The sequence below is a fragment of the Panthera pardus genome, unplaced genomic scaffold (assembly GCF_024362965.1).
Source record: "Panthera pardus isolate Hobbes unplaced genomic scaffold, ASM2436296v1 HiC_scaffold_20, whole genome shotgun sequence".
Taxonomy (NCBI): Eukaryota; Metazoa; Chordata; class Mammalia; order Carnivora; family Felidae; genus Panthera; species Panthera pardus.
Genome location: NW_026526766.1, coordinates 26822346 through 26837403, shown reverse-complemented (window position 1 = coordinate 26837403; position 15058 = coordinate 26822346). Strand labels below are relative to the sequence as shown.

Here is a 15058-nt window from a genome sequence, read left to right as displayed (position 1 = left end):
AGGAATAAACCAACATGAAATTTAGGTAAAACTGTCCCTAAGCAGTATAGTAATCGTTATTCAAAAGAAGTTTTCCGATCGATACCTGGTTAGTTGTTGTGTTTTGACCTCACATTAATCGTTCATAGTTTTCTATATGTATGTTCCGCTAGGAATACTTTTTTGATCCAGAAGTGCTAACTGAAGGAGAGCTGGCACCAAATGATAGATGTTGCCGAATTTGTGGGAAAATTGGACACTTCATGAAGGATTGTCCTATGAGGAGAAAGTAAGTCCGTGTTCAAAAGGGGTGGTTCTGTTTTACTTTCTTATTGTACCAATTTTTAAATGAGGTTCTGTTGTAACAGAAAATAAACTTGTGTTAAATCCAGCAGTTCTCAGATAAATGATTTTTTGCAATGAATATGAAGTGATTTAAAACACGCCTTTAAGCACGGATGACCAGAAGTCCCTCGAGTTTCCAGATAACAGTCTTCCAGGCCTGGTCCCCTTTCCTCATTTTGGTCACTGCCCCAGTTGTTACTCAGCCATTCGGTCACCGGCCTCTCCAACAGGGGTGAAAGAAGAGAGGAGAAAAGTGAAATGAGTTCTTTCAGGACATCAGTGACACTTCCATGGTACAGGAACTGGGCTGTACCAGGCTCATCTACAGTTTATTGCCAGATAGGACCCTTCACTTGTATGCAGTTTAACCCTTAATAATTGCCGTGGCGAAGCCGCTCAGTTTGGTCACCATGCTTCTGGTGATGTTTGCAGGAGGGCCGGGGAGGGGGGAGGTTTGGGTTGCTTGCTTGGGACGAACTGTTGTTTTGGGTGGTGTGGTCTTAGCTGGACAACAATACTCATTTAAAAAACATGCTACTTAAAATAAGGCACCATCTAGAATTTGAGGCTCTTATTTAGTACTTTGGTTTTTTATTGAGATAATAGTCACTGATCGCTGATACGACAAGAAAAAAATGTTTTTAACGTTTTAAGAACGTAAATCTCCTAACCCCTGTTTCCTTGTGAACTGGAACTTCCATGGCTTAAATTTCTAGTGCCTAGTAAAGAATGGGCCGCAGAAAAAAAAAAAAAAAAAAAAAAAAAAGAATGGGCCGCAGAATTTCGAGAAATCACCCCAAGGATCATTCGAGTTTCATCACATCCGTATCACAGTAGGATACTAAACCAGGGAGTTCCACTAACTGCAAACCCTGGTTTTATGGCACTAGAGTAACTGTGAAAATCAAAAAGAAAACGTACACCATCACCCTGAGGTTGCTTCTTGATAGAGCAGACGGACTTACATTTGTTAAATTCTTGTTTTTCCCTCTGACACTTTCTGTTTCTGGTCATCTCCCAAACCTGGAGTGCTCTTAATATTTGGTCAGGTTTCTGTCTAGATTTTTCCTACTGGTGTTATATCATCTTCTAGAGTGAGGCGGCGGCGTGATCAGGAAGATACCCCGAACCAAAGATACCCTGAGAACAAAGAGAAGAGGAGCAAAGAGGACAAAGACATTCAGAACAAGCACACAGAGAGGGACGTGTTGACAAAAGAAGAGAAGCCCGTGCAGTGCACGCCTCAGAAAGCCAAGCCAGTGAGGACAGCTGTCGACCTGGGCAGAGAGAAAATCCTCAGGCCACCAGTGGAAAAATGGAAGAGGCAGGATGACAAAGACTTACGAGAAAAACGTTGTTTTATTTGTGGAAGAGAAGGGCACATTAAAAAGGAATGCCCGCAATTTAAAGGCTCTCCAGGTATGGATACCGGTCATACCTCGATGTTTGCCCTCGCATCTCAAGGGAAATCTCTCTTTTAAAGTCCTTTACTATTTTAGATATATTTATTTCTTTAACACACCTACTTACTGAGGAAGATTTCGTTTTGAAGAAAGTGAACCCTCCCTCTCCTTTAACCCTGACCCTCTAGATGTCTTAAACTTATTCCCGGTTTCATTTAGAGGCTTATAAAAGTCATTTGGTTGGCTTTTCTAAGATGATCAGTGAATGGAAAACCCAATCATCCCCAGTGCCTAGAAACCCTAGCCTGAGTGACCAGAAAACATGCCGCCGCTTGAGCTTCACTTCTCAGTAGGTGCACTTTGGAAGTGGAAGCACTGATTGGCCGTGGGGGAGGCACAGCAGAATCCTGTCAGGACCCCAAGCTGTGGATAGTGAGCCACTTGTACTTCTCTTTACCTGTGTACATGCACATGCCTAGAAAAGGCACTGAAAGGAACTCTGTTACACGGCGACTGGTGGTTCTAACCGCGGAAGAGAGGAGGACGTGACTGTTTTAATACTTTCCTGCAGCGAGCAGAGTTATTCTTACGATGAGGAAAGATAGATGACCAGTCCATACTTGAAAATCACCCATATTTCTTGTCCCTTTGAGTTGTTGGATCTGCATTGACCCTTTCTATTAAATGGGTAAAGTGTCCACTCTGGGCATCTTTTTAACAGACTGTTAGCAGTGGGGGTACCTTCTGTGTACGTATAAAAAGTTAGGATTTACAGAGCGGTTTACACACCCTCACTTTGTTTCTCCGAACAAACCTGAGAGAGTGGATGGTATCTGATTGGCATAGAAGAGAAACCCGGGGAAGTCATTAAAGTAGTAACCTTTCATGTTTGTCCTCAATTACATACGTGTATGGACAGTGGAAAAAAGTCAGCACTGCTGACAATTCCCTTAAAGTACTCTACGGTCATTGTCCCTGGAATACTCGTACCTCTCTTCCGTTTTATTATATCATAGCAGCAATATAGTGTCTCTTTTTTTAAAGACAAGATTTTTAGAGCACTTATTTTTTTTTAAAGGAGCTTTATATGGAAAGTCTATTTTTAAATTATTTAATTATTGGTTTTAAAATAGGACTTCAGTGTTTATGGAAGTTACAGCTTGCCCTGCTTCTAAGGAACTCAGACAAATTTAAATTCAAACTCGTGCCCTGACGTGCTACATAGACCAGATCTTTTATAAGAGTAAATCTATTTAAGAGAAATCAAAATAATAGCCATAGCTAACGTTCACTCAGTCAGGCACTATTTTAAGTACTTTATGCGGGCAGTCTCTTCTGGTTTTCTCCCCAGCCCCATGAGACGCGGTATCGATAACCCCAGTTTACAGATGAGGAAACTGGAAACAGCATAGATAAGACGTAATGAAGTTCGACCAGTTATTTTTGTAGACCCTTCTGAAGAACGGGCGGTGTGTGTTTACTAGTAGCACGAAGCACATTATCATCATGCTCCTCTTGGGTACAACTCAGAGGTGAAGGGATGCCCCTGCATCCCCCCAGCTTTGATGGGTTTCTTCCTCCCAGTTGGTAGCAAGTTCTACGTTGTCTACTAGTGAAGTTCTCCAGGTAGAGCGGTGCTCCTGGAAGGCTGCAGGGGCAGTAGCAGCAAGGAGAGCCAGGGGGATCCCGGGGCAGGGATGGGTAGATAGGAAGGGGGGAGTGGGAGTAGAGAACGGGCGTTTCCTCCAGCAGCAACTCAGAGTAAATCAGTTGCTTCTTCCTGTCCGAAAATTATGCTGCCCCCTCTCGTTTCTTCAAATACGTTATTTTGTCCACACAGTATACTCAGTGGGAACTTCTGTCACATCCACAGAAAAATGTTCTGTGAAAGTTTGAAAACAGGGCTACTGCTTTCATTTTACAGTGAGAACAAAAAGTGCTAATTTTTTCCTCAGGTATGTCTAAATCAGATTGTGTGTTTGGATCCCCTTCTCCACCTAGTCCCTTGAGACCAACTGGCACATTTGCTCAGGTAAACCTAGCTCAGACCTGAGCAGGAAGCCCTTGGCTCCTCTGTCTGTCAGCGCGCACTTCCCGAGTGCTAGCCCTCGGCGAGGTGCTGGGCGCCCCAGGCCCTGGCCTCTTCCTTCTGGCTAACGCTCCTGGCTCCTCCCTCAGCACCCCCGCGCCGCGTGTGGTGAGGCTTGCTGTGTGCCTATGGCAGGGGCGCTTCCAGGGCTCCTGAGTCTCTGTCTTGCTTTTCAATTAACTTGCAGAGTTCTGCCTTCCACACGCCTAATTTCAGCCCTCTCTGGATATGGTTACGGTTTTAAGGCTGTTTCAGATGCTCTTCCTTTCGATTTTGTAAACCAGTCTATTTCATTTTTTAGGCAGTGCTTTTACATGAAGACAAAAAGAAACAAAAAACAACCATATTTTTGAGTCCCCAGTCAGGTATGTGGGTTTAAAAAAAAAAACAACAAATGTGTGTTATTTTATTTATTGCATAGTTTACCACATGCCTTTTGAGATGCTTCCTTTGAGTATGTGGTTTTAACAGGGACTGGACGTCAGAATCACTTGGGGAACTTTTACAAATACAGCTGCCCTCCCCCCACCCTTCAGTGGTTAGGCTTGAGCCTGTCCTCTAAGGTGGTTCCTATATCATCCCTAAGTAAGAACCATAGCCTTTAATTATTTGTTCTTCTTCCACGCTTTTTGTTTCTGATTTGAAATTGCCACTGTCTTGTCAGCAGTATGTTCTCCTCATGAGACTATCTACCATACACAAAAGTAAGGAAAGAGAGAAATTGTTGGCCTGAACTCCTCAGAGTCTCTCTCTGTCTCTCTTTGTCTCTCTCTCTCTCTCTCTCTCTCTCTCTCTCCCCACCCCCCTCCTTCTCTCGGCTGCATCATTTATTCATTCCTTCAACAAATAGTGATTAAGCCACCACCCCCCTACCGCCCAGCCTCTAAGCACAGAATATGGGCCTCAACACTGACAATACAGCAGTGGACCAGCCCCTTCTCTCATTTACTCCACATCCTTGTCAGAAGAGAGGCGTAAATATTCCCTATGGCAACAGGTGCTAAGAAACACAAAGCAGGGAAGGGGAAGGGAATGCTGGATAGGACTGTGGCGTCTCTGATGAAGTAACATTTACACAAAGAAATAAAAAGAGGGGAAAGTTAGGGGAAGTTGGAGTTAGACTGTTACCACAGAACGAAAACCACATTGCCCCCCCCCCCGTGTCACTGAGTGATGTGAGCAGGGAGGGGTGGTAGGCGAGGTCAGGGTAGATGGATCTGGATCATGAGGTGCCTTGAGCGCTGGCAGGGATGGCTTTCTTTCTCTCCATGAGACGGACAGCTTTTGGAGGCTTTGGAGCACAGGCGGGATTGTGGGAATTCTGATGGCAAAGGTTCCCGTTGTAAAAGTCTGCTGGGCAGAGGTGAGGGTGGCAACAGAGCCACGAGGAGGCTCCTGCTGGAGCTTAGGGGAGAGCCGACACTGGCTCACACTCAGGTGGAAGCAGCAGGGGACTCGAGGACTGGTCACGCTCTGGATATTCTGAAGGTGGTGCCAACATGGTCTGTTGCTGGGTTGGATGATTGCATAGGACAGAATGCACCCGAGATGACACTACGATTTTTGGCCTGAGCAACTAGAAGACCAGAAGTGGGACTTCCTGTGCAGAGAAAGAGGAAGAACAGATTTGGGGACAAAGAGTCCAGCCTTAGCCATGTAAATTTGGCCGCTGGTGTTTGAGTAGAGATGCCAGGTAGCCAATGAGATGTATGAGCTGGGCGTTCAGAGCAGAGGCCTAGGCTGAAGATAGAGACTTGAGTATTGTCAGGGCAGAGATAGTATTTGAAGGCCTGGGTAGGAGTGGGATCGCCTCCGAGGTAAACACAGAACAAAAAGAGAAAAGCATTTAGAGGCTCAAAATAAACAAAGGAGACTGACAGAAGACGGTCAGTGAGGGAACAAGTGAGCCTGCTTCTGGAGTCCAGTGGAAAAGGGGCCTCAGAGAAGGGCTTGGCCATGTGTGGGTGCTGCTGCTGGGAAGTCTGGGGCAGTGTAGACTGATCAGTAAGCATTGCATGTGGCAGTGCAGAAGTCACGAGTGAGTCGGAAAAGAGCCCTGCCTCTGGAGGGGAGAGGACAAAAACCTGATTGCAGGGATTTCTGGTGAGAAGCGCTGGAACCAGTCTGGGCAACCAGACCTCCCAGCATCCTTTCCGGCCTGCCAGGCCTGTGGACAGATGCTCAAAGGACGGCAAGATCAGGAGGCTCTGAAGGCCTCTGGTGTTCAAGTATGCTTTTGATCCTGAAAGGGAAGGGGAGAAATAGAGGGGTGGTGGGAGGAAAAACAAAGTAACTTTAATATACTGAGACACTTTTTTAGCTTTTTTTTAGTAAGAAGGGATGAAACTTTAAACTTGATACAAATATTCTGAGTTCTGGCCTGAAGACCCTCTTAGTAACTTTGCCGTGTGTGTGTGTGTGTGTGTGTGTGTGTGTGTGTGTGTGTGTGTGTGTGTGTGTTTCAATAAAGTAGATTTAAAGAAGGGAAATTGTATAGGCAAATAGAGCATGTGTAGTCTTTTTAACTTGATTATATAGTTTCTGAAATTTTAAAACTTGATTGATATAACGACATTTTTGTATGCAGTGTAAAGCAACTCAATATTTTATGCTCGGTCCATAAATGTTGTATGTGTAATGTGCGCACACTGTTTTTAGATTGGAGAGTGGCTGTGTTAGTTAGAATGTGAAGAGACCAAGCTGTCTCTACCGTCACTGAGAAATAGCGCTCCCGATTCCGGGGCAGCCTTCTGAGCCCCCGCGGTAGAGAGTGCCTCCCTGCACCCACCCACCCAGCCTGAAATAAGCTGGGGCGCAGTGACCCCACCCTGGGAAAGCAAAGAGAGTTCCAGACAAGGAGTGTTTGGTTGTCTCTACTTGGAATGTTGTTAACAAGAGAAAAATAAATGGAATAATGAAATTATTTAGCTACTTCCATTTCTGTCAGGATGGAGATGAAGTATCTCAAGTATATACAATAATAGGATTAGACATTTCTTTTTATGCCATGTGAATTTTAGGGTTTGTGTTTTTTGTTTTTTGTTTGTTTGGTTTTTTTTTTTTTTGGTCTGTTTTGTGTAATGATTGTAGAAAACATGTGAAGTGACCTCAAATCTCTTTACGATCACAGTTTAAGAGGAATGGGCGTTAGGTTGGTACAGAGGTCAGGTGATTCAAAGAGAAAGAACCAGAAATCTTGAGAGAATTACTCCCCTTACCTGAAAAGTGAATGGTGTGTGAAAAGGTAAAGGACTCAGGAGGCTCTATGAGAAAACGCAGGAGCAGCTGTTTCCAGGGAAGATGTAATTGTTCTCAGTGGAATGCATGGATGTAAAAACAAGAAGAGTTCTAGTGGGAAACCTCCAAAATCAAACAGAAGTGAAATGGGAACGGGGCCCTGTCATGAGCCAATTTGATGGACAGTGAGAGCAACCACGAAGGACAGAGGAGGAGGGTGACAAGCAGCCTCTGAAAGCCAGATGTGGGAAACAGACCCACTGCCGTTTGTGGATCACTTCCCATAGATCCTGCGAGAGTTTAAGGGTCACAGAGTTACCATATGTAAACAAGCCAAAAGAATGTTGTTTTTACGAGATTCAGCCTTGAACAGATACTTCCAGAACATTACACATAGGAAAAATACCGATCCTTGCTTCATCAAGATGCTCCTTTTGCTAAGGTCAGGGTGTTGAAGAACATCACCTCTACAGGCAGATTGCAAGGTGTGATTTCTAGCTCTGTGATCTTGAAAAACCTGCTTAGCCTCTACTTGCCTCAGTTTCCTCATCTGTTACAAGGGGATAATCATCCCTGACTTGTAGGGATGTTGAGAAATCCATGTGAAAGCACTTAGGACAGCACCTGTGTGTAGCAAGCAGCGCAGAAGTTTGTAGGGATGGTGATTGCATCAATGCTCCTACACTGCATCCGTCAGCATAGCTCCTGCTGAAGGTTTTTACACATCTTGAATGTAGAAGTTTATTCTGATTTTATAAATTGTTTGTAAGTGGGGGAAGAATACAGATGTTGGACATCCGGACATATACCTGGAAATGGCATTACCAGTTCACAATAAGGATTACTGTAATTATCTTCTGCATAAGACTTGCATATTTATAAACATTTTGAGCAACTGTAAAACTTAAAACTTGCATTTGCTACAGAAGAAAAATTATTACAATAAATATGTCTACTTCATACCAGAAAAAAAAAGAAAACATTAATGGGTGGTTAAAATCGATCTTAATTGAACTCTTCAAGTAAGTATATGATAGCTATTAAGACTTGTCAAATTTACCCACAGTATATTTACCCAAATTATCTATATTATAAATCTGAAATATATCTCGACTGTAAGTAGTATTAAATTTCCCCAGAGCTGCTCTTTTCCACAGTGCTGAATGTGTGGTGCACGGGTAGCCCCCCAGCGAGCTGCTGGTAGGACAGCCCCTGTTCTCTCCTATTAGCCTTATTGGCCGTAGGCAAGAGCCCGGCTTTTCTGGGCTCCAGACGTCTCATCTACCAGTGCTGACGGCACCATTTAGCCCATCAGACCCTGAGATTCAAACACCCAGCCCATAATAAGCACTCGGCCAAGTTCTCTTTCCTGACTTTCCATTCCTTTCTACTAGGCTGTATAGAATTCTTAACTCCCAAATGGGAAGAGCGGTGGATAGACAGTTCGGTGAATTCCCGTGTTCTTCACTGTGACTCCCCCCCGCCTCACACACACAGCTGCCACAATGCCTTAGATGTCCCGTGAGTCTTCTTGATAAGAGGTGTACACATTTTGAAAGAACAAGGAAAACTAAGTGGGAGAATGGTCAAGAATATGAGCTTTCAGGTCAGACATATTTGAGTTTGAAGTACAGCCCAACCATTTGCTGGCTTACTGAACCTCTGTGCCTCAGTTTCCTTATTCATAAATTGGGGTTAACACCTCACAGGGCAATTGTAAGGATTGATTTCATCTACAGAAAGCCCTTCACACAGCATCTGGCACATATTATCCCTCAAGTTATCACTGCCTTGCTACTGTTGTAAACAAAACCTGCCCCACTGTTACTTACCTCTTCTAACTTAGAGGACAAATGTATAATGGAAGTTTTTAACAAAAAAAACAGGAGTACGTGGAGGTTGTAGAACCATAGCCATCAACTGATTTTTATGCTTAAGTGAATTACTCTGGTTTACATGTAACAATTTATTCAGTATGAGAATCTCAAAAAACTAACATTTTTCTATTAATCCTCCCCTATTTTGCAAAGAAAATTACATTTCAACAAAAAGAAACTACATCTGTCTCTTCATTTATTCCATTTTAATCTCATGGTTTGAAATCTTAAAAACTGGAGATGTTGTAAGAGATTGGTGGTATCTTTTCTCCCTCATAATGATGTATATATACTAGTATAACTTTTTTCCTTGACCAGAATTTAAAAGCCTACTGAAAAAAAAAAAAAGGGGGGGGTCTTTATGATAAGGGCACCTGGCTGGCTCAGTCAGTAGAGCATGTGACTCTCGATCACAGAGTTGTAAATTCAAGTCCCAAGTTGGGTGTAGAGATTACTTAAAAACAAAATCTCTTAAAAAATAAAATAACAGAAGTACCTTTGTAAACAATATGGGGAGACCTTATTATTGAGTACAGATCATTCTTTTTGATACCCTTTTTGATATTCCAGTATGTAAATATACCATTATTTATTTAATCATTCCTTATTAATGGACTAGCTAGTTTCAAATATTTGGTATGTCAGTGTCTTCCAGGACTTTTTTTGCTTTCATATTCCTCCCCCAAAATGGAGAAAGCCCATACATCTCATATATTTTTAAGTTGATATCTAAATTTTTCATTAGAATTGCAAAGTATATAACGCCTGGGGTCTTTTAAAATAAATATTGACATTTTAAAATAAAACTTCTCAATTAGCCTTAAATGTTTCAAATGAAATTAATATGCTTTTTCATATGAGCTACTATTCATTTACAGCTGTTTAACAGGCAGAAATTTTATATCATTTTACTTTCCTCCTTGAATTCCTTTGTTTTACTTCCATCTTAAGGTGGTATATTTTTATCATATATATTTCAAGCATTTTAGGAGCACCCAGGTGACTCAGTCGGTAGAGCATGTGACTCTTGATCTCAGGGTTATAAGTTCAAGCCCCATGTTGAATATAGAGATTCCTTAAAAATAAAATTTTAAGGGGCGCCTGGGTGGCTCCATCAGTTAAGCCTCTGACCTCTCAGCCTAGGTCATGATCTGCAGTTCATGAGTTCAAGACCCACATCGTGCTTCTCTGCTGTCAGCGCATAGCCTGCTTCGGATCCTCTGTCCCCCTTTGTCTCTGCCACACTCTCTCTCAAAAATAATAAATAAACGTAAAAAAATTTTTTTTATTAAAATCCTAGAAAAAAAGATTAAAATTTAAGCATTTTATTAATCAGCCTATCCTACTCATCTGTAACAAAAATATTTATACATACATTGGATCGTTATGATTTTTGTCAAAGTATGAAAATTTCTAAATTGAGTTTTGCATTAGAATATATAATTGATCAAATGTTAACAAATTTTCATTAAAAATGACCTTTTTATGGGTGAAAAAACTTTTTTTTGGTTTTTTTTTTTTGCACAAGTCAGAGATGGGGCAGAGAGAGAGAATTTTAAGCAGGCTCCATGCTCTGTGCGGAGCCCGACACAGGGCTTGATCCCATGACTGTGAGATCATGACCTGAGCTGAAATCAAGAGTCGGATGCTCAACTAACTGAGCCACTCAGGCGCCCCCCAAAATTTTTATATTCACATACCAAATGTGATGGCCATTCAGTGAGATAGATGGGATTTCTCCATGCATTCATGTATTGTTGGATCAATACTACTTATTGCAGGAATGAAACAATGTTCCTTAACCATTTTTTTTTCCTGAATCTTTTGTTTTTCTAGTTGGCAACCGTCGAGAAACCTCAGTAGTCTTTATGATAGGATACTAAAAATAACAGATACTTTTTCAGGGAATGGAAGATGTTTTACAACAGTGCCACTCAGTTATTGTCATTTCTTTTTAACTAAATGCCCAAAAATTACATAGTAATGTATCATCAGGAAGTAATTTTTGATGATCACAGCTATCAATGTAATTTTGAAAGCTAAAAATTTGGGGTTTTTATTAGAAGCATTCACCCTGACCACAGATACCAGCATTTCATCACCCCAGATCCACATACCACATTAATATTTGGATGAGTAGGAGACATGCCACTCTTTTAAAGTAGAAGAACTGTGAATGAAAGGTGTGCCTCCTGAGAACCAGCCCAGAACCTTGGAACACTGCCGTCAAGTCCCCTCAAGCTCCCTGCCCTCTTGTCCTGTTCCATTGGCTCAGTAATACACGTGCCCGAGTTTCAAGACCACTGTTTATATAAAACTCTATCAGGCACATTTGCCTAGTTACTTCCTCAGGATAAATTCCTAGTCAGAAGAGCGATAGGTTAAAAAGTATGCACGTTTTCACAATGATGCCAGCAATGCCAAAACAGGATTATTGACAATCCCAAGGAGTCCCTGACAGCCTGTTTCCCCTACCCTCACGTCATGGCAACAGCCCCTTTTGCCAATTGGCTTGTATCCTCCATTGAAGGCTCATATTTTTCATGTTTTCATTTGTATTTCTTCATGTTTCTGTCTCTGTGTTTTTCAATTAGGGTATTCATCTTTGTTTTTTAGCTCTTTCCACATAGAAAGCCATACATGTTTTGTCACATGTTCTATCCTTCACTGCTACCATCCCAGTTTATTATTCTTTCAGCCTCATTTATGATTCGTTTTGCCACGTAGTCACTTGCTTGTTTGGTTTAGTAGTTCCATCTAGGCAACTTTTAGGTCCTTTCAAGTCATGCTTATAGTTTTGTAAATTTCTTGTTCTTGCCCCTCATTACATGAAAGTTCATCCACGTTTTATTTCTAGTGGTTTTACGTTTTTACATGCACATTTTTTATATGAAATTTCTTCAGGTTTCAGGAGATTTATTTTTATATGTAGGGGATGTAGTAATAAGACTGTTAGTACTATTCTTAGAAAAGAGTAGTTTGTGAACATTTTGGAGAAAATGTAAAGATACAGATATAAGCCATCTATTAGAGAATGGACTTTATTTTTTTTACATTTTCTTTTCAATCTTTTTTAAATAAAAGATCATTAAGATGGTACAAGTCCCCTTTGACTACCATCCCATACCCACTCCATGCATCGTGTCCCCTCCACCCCAGAGGCATCTGTTATGCATTCAGATGTTCTTCCAGTTCTTTTCTAAACTTGCATATGTAGCCTTTAACGAATGTGTCCTTGGTGATTTTTTTAATTTAAATGATGTATTATACTGTGTAAGAAGAATGTTCTACAACCTGCTTTTTCATATCTATTTAATGAAGTAATTTTGAACTTAATATATATTGCTATTTATACATTTAGTTTTATTTTCTTTCCAGTATTCCATGTATGAATACAGAATATTTTATACATTACCTAGCACATGAGCATTTAGGTTGCATTTGTTTTTTTGTTACTATAAACAGTGCTGTAGTGAACATTCTTTTCTGAGTCTCCTTGAGCATATATGAGCGATTCTATAGTTTTTATACCTAGAAGTCAAACTGTTGAGTCATTACATATGTGCATTTTCAGTTTAGTTAGATATGGTCAATTATTGGTTGAAATAATTGCCACTCCCACCAGCATCCCTGATAGGTGAAAAATACTTTGGTGGTGTTCTCATGTATATTTTCTAGACTGTGGTGATGTTTTTGTTTATTAAGCAGTTGGAGTTATTCTTCTGTGAATTGCCTGTTCATATCATTAGCCCATCTTACTTGTTTGCTGACCAGTTGGAGTTCTTCTGTGAAGTCTCTGTTCCTATCATTTGCCCATTTTCCTGTTGCATTATTGTTTCCTTATTAATTTGTAAGTGTTCTTCATTTATTCTGAATACTGCTCCTTTATTATATACATTCTATGTATCTTCCTCTAGTATATCTTGTCTTTCTACTTGGGTCTGTTGCCATTCCAGAGTTTTAAATTTTAAGATAATCAAATGATTGACTTTACATGATTAGTTTTCATGGTCATGTGGCTCAGTGATTTTAGGGTCATCTTTAAGAAATTCTTCCTCGGGCACCTGGGTGGCTCAGTCAGTTAAGCGTCCAACTTTGGCTCAGGTCATGATCTCACGGTTCATGGGTTCGAGCGCCTAGAGCCTGCTTCGGATTCTGTGTCTCCCTCTCTGCGCCTTCCTTCCCTGCTCGTGTTCTGTCTCTCAAAAATAAACATTAAAAAAATTTTTTTTTCAAGAAATTCTTCCCTTATAAGATATCCATCTATATTTTCTTCCAATACCTTTAAAACTTTATTTTTTCTGTTTAGATCTTTAACCCATCTGGATTGTACGTACAGTATGAGGTGTAGTGATATAAACTTTTTGTCCCTTGAATGAAAAGTCGATCCTAGATACTTTGGGCGGTTCAGAATATCAAAGATTTGTTGCCTGTAGATACTCTAGGGTATAAATACCACAGGAGAATGCTTTGCTTCTTCCTGATAGCACTCATTTTTCACTATGAGTTGATCATCTAGATGCTATGCTTTGAAAAGTTTGCTTCTGTGGGGCATAAATTTCTATTTGCATACTTAATATGTTTACCTTAGAAAATGTAGATAGTTAAACAAAATAAAGAAAAAAGAGCCATTTATACCTAATTCTAGAGCAAAACTACTATTTAGGTTTTGGAAGTAAAGTCTTCCCATCTTTTTCTACCAATGCACTAATAATGGCTAACATTTATTGAGTACTTTCTGTGTACCAGGTACTGTTTAGTTGTTTTATCTGTATTAATTGATCTATTCTTCACAATAATCCCAATGCAGATAGGTGTAAGGGCCCACATTTTACAGATAAGGAAAATGAGGCACCAAACATGATTGATGGGATTTTTCATTTGTTTTTAATTTTTCATGTTTATGAAAATACTATTCATGTGGTTTTATAACTTTTTATGTTATTAATTGTCCTATGCATACCTCATATTCCATTCCATATCACAAGTTTTGGACATTTAAGTTATTTGCATACTTAAGTTATTATTAGGTTTCTATGACTATTCATTTAGCAAAATTCCTACCCACCTCTCTGTCCTTCTGATCTTCCTTCAATTTGGTGATCAAAAATTATTTTAATTTGCATTTCTTTGATCACCCAATGATACTGAATGTTTGTTATATATACTCCTGCTTTTTTTTTCCTCTTCCCAAAATTGCTTTTCATTTTCCCAGCTGTATGTTGGTGTTCATCTTTTCCCTATTGACTTGTAAATTCTTTAGTAGTAAGCATAGCAAGCCTTTTTCATAGGTAAAGCTTAGGAAACTTCCCCACCCCAAAATTATATAAATATTCACTACTTCTTACACTTTGACTCTCTTCTATTTAATTCTCAAATTTAATTCATTTGGAATTGTGTGGAGAAGAAGGATATGTTGTAAGAAAGATACCTAAGCCCCCTTTCTCCCAAAATACTTATTTGACACAGGACCAGTTATTGAACAATCCATACTCTACCTCATTGGTTAAAAATGCAACCCTTGGCATATACTACTTTCTTATATGTAATCACTTAAGAATTTTCAGTTTTCTTGTTTCATTGATCCATTTGTTTATGCTCCAGAACAAGACTTATTAACTGTTCTGTAGTATGGTTTTAATTAGTAATCTACATTTCTGTCCTTCTCCTGTAAATATAATAAATGTTCTTTTTTCCTTTTTATATCCGTAAGTTATTGCTAGAATGTGACTATCCACAGGTTCATATCCACAAAGTAGTGATGCAAGATATTTATTTCTAACCAAAGAGTTTTTTGCAATCTGTTCTGTGTGGTTGGAAACGAAGACACTGATCTATGCAAAGCAGGGGTTTTGAAAAGTCCACTGACCTTCTGCACCAATATGGACGTAATGAACACGCCACTGTATTAGAATGATGTCAATCTAGCAACTTGCCTGCCTTTAGAAAGAATTTTGACTAGGTGTGTGTTTAATTGATCATGTTCCATACGTGCCCTTTTTATACCTAGCCCTACTCACTCAATCCAAAACAAGTGACCAATGCCAGTGTGAAAAGTTTCTGTAAATAATGAATAATAAGAAGTAATCTTATGGCTTTTGTGATGAAGTGAGGCTTGTTTTATTTAT

General features: G+C 40.1%; 1 protein-coding gene and 1 long non-coding RNA gene across 9 annotated transcripts in view; both read left to right on the top strand.

Annotated features, from left to right (window-relative positions):
* The window catches only part of TUT7 (terminal uridylyl transferase 7), a 61058-nt gene that overhangs the window by 44916 nt on the left and 1084 nt on the right, over positions 1–15058 (top strand). For 5 of the 8 annotated variants that reach the window (XM_019423492.2, XM_019423495.2, XM_019423493.2 and 2 more), the window contains exons 25-28: positions 153–268; positions 1418–1743; positions 3683–3759; positions 4118–4181. In XM_019423492.2, the coding sequence (XP_019279037.2) occupies positions 153–268; positions 1418–1743; positions 3683–3759; positions 4118–4181 (583 nt within the window). The other 3 variants (XM_019423500.2, XM_053907844.1, XM_019423499.2) reach the window with 3 other exon arrangements.
* LOC128778572 (uncharacterized) lies at positions 4188–15057 on the top strand. The gene is made up of 2 exons (XR_008424163.1): positions 4188–6256; positions 6287–15057. It is a non-coding gene; the product is annotated as an uncharacterized LOC128778572 (long non-coding RNA).